Genomic DNA, 7,561 nt, shown 5'->3' with positions numbered 1-7,561 from the left:
AGCGAGCGGCACGCCCGGGGGGCGGTGATCGGGGAGAACAGCCGGGTGCTGGCCGGACAGACTCTGGGTGAGCTAACGTGACGTATGGGGAACTTTAGCTGTTTAACACATGTAAAATGTGTTACCAAAGACATTAATCATTCGACACAAAATATTGAAAAGGATTTAAAGAATTTTATTACAACCTAGAGTAATTTACAATCTTCCGCCAAAAAAAATGTCACACAGGATTAAGATGTTTTTGCCACAAGGTAGCACCAGTCAATTTGATTAGAAATCAATAAAATGGAGCGGACATCTTGACTGCGGAGTGATATGATTAGCAGTGAAACAGCGCTCTGTTATTCAGAAATAAAATATTAAGTGTTTGGCAGAAAAACAAAATGAAAGCTGCACTAGGCAGCTTCGCACTTTGGCGGCCCCAAGTGGCAGCGAGAGATAACTGCTTCAGTTTTTGAATGTTTGAAGGACTTCATTACCCAGAAATCAGTAACCTGCACACATCTCAGACTTAAGTTTTTTTTCTTAGTGGCTTGTGCAGGTGGAGCTGGCAAAAAGAAGTGTTAGGTTTCCCGTCAGTGACCATACTGACACCAGAATTAAATTTGGGCAAATAGGGCGAATCTAAAGTCTCGATTAGTGGGGATGGGGAGCTTTTCTGTGTCGCAGCCCCACTTTGTGATTTAAATTGATGAGACAGTGTATGAGAAAATGTATTTGTACATAAAGCTCTTGCCTCGTGTAGCTTTAAATTCACATTTAATAACTAAGGCTCTTCAAGTCCTCTAACCTGAGGTTCCTGAGGTTCTTATCTCACTGTGTGAATTTTATTTTACTTTTCACAGAGCTGAGGAAAAGCCTTTTTTTTTTATTTTGCAGTTCATTAAACTGTAAAGTGTTAGTATTCCTCATTCAAACCACTCACAAGCCATGAGGCAGAAGACACAACCATTCAAACACGAGCGGCCACAATGAGGGACTTTAATACTGTCTTCTCTGAATTTAAGAGCTTTTGTCCAGGGACTTTTTCGTCATGACTAAAAGTTTATATTTTACTGCCATCAAAAGTTTTAAAGCATATAGCTGCTGTTGTTGGCTAAAAATACATATCTCAGGTTTTTATAAAACACTTACTTTCTTCCTGATGCCCGTGTATTTCTGAAATGACTCAAAGGAGTTTTAGCAGATTTCAGAGAAACTCACTTAACACATCAGTAATCAAGTCAACTTTTAATTCAAGTTAGAAAAACTCCAAAATGTTCTGTTATGTGGATTTTATCCGATAGCAAACAATATTTCTCAACATCTGCTGGGTTAAGAGGATCTGAAGCACAACTAGTTTTGTTTAAAATGAGAATTAGGCTTTTTTCTACCCATCTGAGCAGAAAGGCGGTGCTGGTGTTTGTAGTCAGCAGATGGAGTGTGGCCCTCTAACACTGCGGAGAGACGAAAATCTGATATGGCTAATTTATTCAGCTGGAAAGGCCAGTCAGACGTTATTGCACAGCTGTTGCATGGAGGCCTACTTTGAAAATCCAATTTTTGGTGGTTTGTTACGGGAAGATTATTTTAATGGTGTTTCTGCCTCATTGGAGGGAATGCAGTGTGTTAGTGTGCAGTAGAAAGTGATGGGAAGGTGGAAGAGAGAGGGAGGAAGCAAGGATGAGAGAGGCTGGGGCTGAGCTGGATTCAAAGGACTCCCTAACCTCTGGCCAGCAGAATGCCTATTTACTGTATTTACAGGCAATGTGATTTGACAGGCAGCTAATTCATCAGACACTGAAGACAACATGTCCATTTGTCCAAACTGAAAATAAAAGGAAGACAATACAGTGACTTCATTTGTCTTATACATGACCATGGCTTGTGTATCTGACATACTAACCAAACTGACCGTGGTGCGTCTAAATCTCCATATTATTCCATGGCTTTGTTGAATACTCGGTTCTGATTGGCCAGTGAACTTCTGAGTATCAATCAATCAATCAATATCAATCTCACATCACTCTGCAGCCAAGACACAGCGGTACGGTGGCCTTTTTAGGACATCCTCAGCTGCCTTTGTCAGTCATTGATGTACTTTGTCAGGTTTATCTGGACTTTGTCAAACTGAGATGGAGTTCATCAGATTTAGATGGAGTTGTATCAGGTCTAGTTGTACTTTGTCAAACTATGGCCACCGTAGTCCGGTTGATTTTGTTGATTTCTAATCGAATGAAGTGGCTCCACCATGTGGAAAAAAGATGTTACTGCAGGTTACTGCAGACAAACACTCAGCTAACTGAGGTTAGAAACATGGAAGATTTTTTACAACATTACTTTGAATTTATTCAGAGAGCAGCAAACATGATTTCTGGTTAGAGGCTGAACAGCAATCTGACCGGATGTGTTTACGTTGCTATGGTTACAGTTCTGCTACAGTGTAGCATGGATGCTAGCAACAGACGTTGCTATGGTTGTAGCCTTGCTAAACATTTTGGCGGAAGCTTGTAAATGGCTTAAGTTGTAATGAAATCATTGTAATGAATATTTTGTGTCAAATGTTTACTGTCTTTGGTTAGTAGCTGTGTAATAAGCGGGATAACATCCAGAGAGCTGGTCTTTATCGCAAAATAAACCCCGATACGCGATACCTCAAGAACGCCTGGAGGGAATTTCTTCAAATTTGGCACAAACGTCCACTTGGACTGAAGGATGAACTGATTAGATTTTGGTGGTCAAAGGTCAAAGGTCAAGGTCACTGTGACCTCACAAAAGACGTTTTTGGCCATAACTCAAGAATTCATACGCTAATTATGACACAATTTCACACAGATATCTAATAGGATAAAATGATGAAGTGATGACATTTTATATCCAAAAGTTCAAAGGTCAAATTCACTGTGACATCATAATGTTTTGCTTACCACTGTAGCTGAGAAAACAATCTTGGGTCATTCTACAAAAACGGTGGAAGTGCTGTCACTTACTTTTGCAGACACCAAAATCCTTTAAGTTGACCTAATAATCACATTAATTATATATGTTCAATAAATAAAGACTGTCCTTGCCATGATAAAACAAAGTTTATTGGCGGAGGCATACAACCGCGAGGCGGTTATTTCTAGTTTGTATCAGTGCTTATTTTGCGATAATGACCAGCAGCCTGCACATCATCCCACTTACTGCACGGCTTTGTTCAATACTCACTTCTGTTTGGCCAATGAAGACATTCTGAGGTGTTATTTCTGAATAACAGACCGCTGTTAGATATCTAATCACATCACTCCGCAGTCAAGAAGATATATTTGTTGATTTCTAATCATATTAACTGGCAACACCGTGTGGTGCTTGTAATAAAATCAACAATAAAACCAACATTCTGTGTGGAATGATGAATGTGTTTAGTGAGCAGCGGTGTTATGAGCAGGAATGTGTACGGTGAGCCGGTCCTGATGGAACTGAAGCCCTGACCGCCCCGACCTGCTGCTTCTGAAACACTAGAGGTGTACAGAGACGTCATTATCTGTATCTGTATCTGTATCTGTATCTGTTCAACCAACAAAATTATCTGTCTCTGTATCTGTATTCGGATAGAAGACAGGAAGTGGGCGTGGTTTATACCGGAAGTCACGTTAAATCAGGCAAATGTTGTATTTTCTAACCTAATATTCCTTGGCAATGCAATTTTTGTGCCTTCAAAGCTTCAAATTGATTTAATATTGGCATATAATTAATTATGAAATATATTTCCACATCCTCATACTGTGCTTTTCATCTCTCTCTTTTTTATTTTTAACTAAATTCCATGAAACCTATGGCTGATATATAGGCTACAGCATGTTACATCTTAAACGGATGAATATTGACTGAAATACAAGGTAAAACGTTGTTTTTTTCAATATTTCGACTGGGTTTTTTAAATGGAGGAAATTAACACATACAGCTAAAAACTACAGGTTCTAAGCTTCATTTTGATGTATAGGTTGTGGAGGTTTGAAAGAAATCCAGCTGCCACACCAGGCTTTTGTCTCGCTAGTAGAGGTCTGCAACCCGACCCGAACCCGACGGGACCCGAGACTGTATGTCGGGTATCGGCCGGGTCGGGCTTGGTTTTTAAATCAATAATTCGGGCTCGGTCGGGTCGGGCTCGGCTGTTTTTTTTTTTCATGTGTGGAAAACAGCAAAATGTCTTATGCTCCATGCTTTCTCCTGAAGCTCTGTGTCACACAGCCCCCCCCCCGCTGAGCGCTGCTCTCTCTCTCACTCTCTCTTTCTCTCTGGCTCTCTCGCTCTCTCTCTCTCGTTCTCTCTCTCTCTTTCTCTCTCACTCTCTCTCGCTCTCTCTCTCGCTCTCTCTCTTGCTCTCTCTCTTTCTCTCGCTCTCTCTCTCTCTCTCTCTCTCTCTCTCTCTGTCACTGGTGCTGAAAGACGCACAGTGGCTACAGTACCAAAATGGGCTTTTTTCATTTGTGTTGTACTACTTCATTTTCCGTTTTACAAATGATAAAGGGAAAATCAAGTCCTTTATTTACATCATCAATCATGGCTTTTTTTTCCCGAATAATAACAAGCAATTTCGGGTAGAAGAAATATCTGTTTCCATCGCATTATTTGTGCTTTCCCGAATAAGGTATTCGGATTCGGGTACATCCCTATGAACCACACCTCAAGTCAAGAGTCTCCCACTTTACATTTCCTCTTGAGCATTTACCTCCGCTGCCCCTCCTGTCCCTGCTGTCCCTGCTGCCCCTCCTGTCCCTCCTGCCCCTCCTGTCCCTGCTGCCCCTGCTGTCCCTGCTGCCCCTCCTGTCCCTGCTGCCCCCCCTGTCCCTGCTGTCCCTGCTTTCCCTGCTGCCCCTGCTGCCCCTGCTGTCCCTGCTGCCCCTCCTGTCCCTGCTGTCTCTGCTGCCCCTCCTGTCCCTGCTGCCCCTCCTGTCCCTGCTGTCCCTGCTGCCCCTCCTGTCCCTGCTGCCCCTGCTGTCCCTGCTGCCCCCCCTGTCCCTGCTGTCCCTGCTTTCCCTGCTGCCCCTGCTGTCCCTGCTGCCCCTCCTGTCCCTGCTGTCTCTGCTGCCCCTCCTGTCCCTGCTGCCTCTGCTGCCCCTCCTGTCCCTGCTGCCCCTCCTGTCCCTGCTGTCTCTGCTGCCCCTCCTGTCCCTGCTGCCCCTCCTGTCCCTGCTGCCCCTCCTGTCCCTGCTGTCTCTGCTGCCCCTCCTGTCCCTGCTTTCCCTGCTGCCCCTGCTGTCCCTGCTGCCCCTCCTGTCCCTGCTGTCTCTGCTGCCCCTGCTACCCCTGCTGCCCCTCCTGTCCCTGCTGCCCCTCCTGTCCCTCCTGTCCCTGCTGTCCCTGCTGCCCCTGCTGCCCCTCCTGCCCCTGCTGCCAATGCTGTCCCTGCTGCCCCTCCTGCCCCTGCTGTCCCTCCTGTCCCAGCTGTCCCTCCTGCCCCTGCTGCCCCTCCTGCCCCTCCTGTCCCTGTTGCCCCTCCTGCCCCGGTGCAGTCTGTCTGCTGCCTGCACAGCACAGCAGACAAACTGCTAACAGACGCTAACAATCTCCAATATCTTAATAAGCAAAACAGTGAAGTGTTTTCTGGATGGACTGAGATGAGCCACTGGTCAGAGAGAGGCAGATCGATGAAGTGTGTGTGTGTGTGTGTGTGTGTGTGTGTGTGAGAGAGAGAGAGAGAGGCCAGTGTGTTGTGTATTGGGACTTCCCCTTCACAGCAGAGCAGAGATGATATGATGTGAGGAAGACTCTGTTTCATGTTCAGTCACTGTAAAACTGGCTTCTAGCACGTTCCCTTAATAGCCTGCCTCTCACTGTGTGTGTGTGTGTGTGTGTGTGTGTGTGTGTGTGTGTGTGTATGTGTGTATGTGTGTGTGTGTGTGTGTGTGTGTGTGTGCGTGAGGGAAGGTATTTGTAAGAGAGATAGAGCATGTAAGAGAGTGCGTATGTGAGTGTGTGATAGTGTATGTGTGTGTGTATGTGTGAAAAAGAGACAGTATGTGTGTGTGCGAGTGTGTGAGAGAAAGTGTGTGTAACGCAGAGAATGTATGAAACAGTGAAACTTAGAGAGAGAGAGAGAGAGAGAGAGAGAGAGAGTGTGTGTGTGTGTGTGTGTGTGTGTGTGTGTGTGTGTGTGTGTGTCTAACTACTGGGCTGAAGGGTTAATTGCTCTCTGGCTCCCAGATCAATGCTCCAATAACAAGACTACTCCACACACACACACACACACAAACACACACACAGTAACACTAGGCGGATTTCCCAGTAGGCTCCATGCTGTGCTGTGTTTGTGTGAAAGAGAGTGGTTGGTGTGTGTGTGTGAGTGTGTGTGTGTGTTTGTGAGTGTGTGTGTGTGTGTGTGTGTGTGTGTGTGTGTTGCTATGGGGATCATATGAGGTCTCTCAAATTCTCTCTTCTGTTTCTCTCAACAACTAAACTATTTTCCTTCCTCTCTCTCTCTCTCTCTCTCTCTCTCTCTCTACCACATAACAGTTTTTATACTAATATCTGAAGTAGTGATAATGTCTTCATATTAAAATGCTTCACTGTATGTAGCACTGCTGATACCTTTCAGCTGGACCGTCCAAGAATTTAAATGATTCATAATGTATGAAATATCTAATATTTAAATATGTAAATACCTAAAATGTAAAATAGAGAGATTGAGGTTTAATAACAAACTGCTAACAGACGCTAACAATCTCCAATATCTTAATAAGCAAAACAGTGACGTGTTTTCTGGATGGACTGAGATGAGCCACTGGTCAGAGAGAGGCAGATTGATGAAGTGTGTGTGTGTGTGTGTGTGTGTGTGTGTGAGAGAGAGAGAGAGAGAGAGAGAGAGAGAGAGAGAGGCCAGTGTGTTGTGTATTGGGACTTCCCCTTTAAATGACAGGGTCCTATAGGAAAAGTCATTGTGACATATGGGGTAGCAGGCATGTGTGTGTGTGTGTCTGTGTGTGTGTGTGTGTGTGTGTGTGTGTGTGGGTGTGTGTGTGTGTGTGTGTGTGTGTGTGTGTGTGTGTGTGTGCGCGTTTAAGAGGCAATGAGCCAGAACTCTGACCGCGACCAGGTGTGGAAACTGCAGGAGTTCACTGGTCTGCAAGGGGACACACACACACACACACACACACACACACACACCTACACACACACACACACACACACACACCTACACACACACACACACACACACACACACACACACACGCTCCCCTTCATGGTCAAGTTAACAGGCTTTCCAGTGGATCTGCAGCCTCTGGCCAGTTTCCCTCGCTCCATCCATCTTTTCATCATCATCACTCCATCCTCCCTTCCCACAATCCATCTGTCCCTCCATCCTCCTGTTCCCACAACCCCTTTTTTCCATTTTTTATTTTATCATGTTTTTCAAATAATATGCAGTTGTTTTTATGGTAAAGCTTCATGTTGTTGAGAAACACTTCACAGATAAGTTAGGGATGATGTGCAGCAATAAATAATAAGCCCCGAATCAATAATAATAATAATTAACTTTGTTTACGTGGCACCTTTCTTAAACAGAGTTTACAAGCTGCTTTACAGAATAGAAACAGAA

At 44.6% G+C, this 7,561-nt stretch overlaps 1 protein-coding gene across 1 annotated transcript in view; it reads left to right on the top strand.

Annotated features, from left to right (window-relative positions):
- The window catches only part of LOC139639001 (RNA-binding protein Raly-like), a gene marked incomplete at its 3' end in the record, with an annotated part of 43,592 nt that overhangs the window by 189 nt on the left and 35,842 nt on the right, over positions 1–7,561 (top strand). The window contains exon 1 of the mRNA XM_071513036.1: positions 1–67. This exon is cut by the window's left edge and continues 189 nt beyond it. Coding sequence (XP_071369137.1) covers positions 1–67 — 67 coding nt within the window. The remainder of the gene's footprint in view (positions 68–7,561) is intronic.

Source organism: Centroberyx affinis, unplaced genomic scaffold (genome assembly GCF_046629955.1).
Source record: "Centroberyx affinis isolate AG114_WGS23_722 - 3 ecotype Tasmania unplaced genomic scaffold, CSIRO-AGI_Caff_v1 ptg006719l_1, whole genome shotgun sequence".
In the NCBI taxonomy this organism is placed as follows: domain Eukaryota; kingdom Metazoa; phylum Chordata; class Actinopteri; order Beryciformes; family Berycidae; genus Centroberyx; species Centroberyx affinis.
The sequence above is the reverse complement of the archived record's forward strand: the minus strand, read 5'-3'. Positions and strand labels throughout refer to the sequence as shown.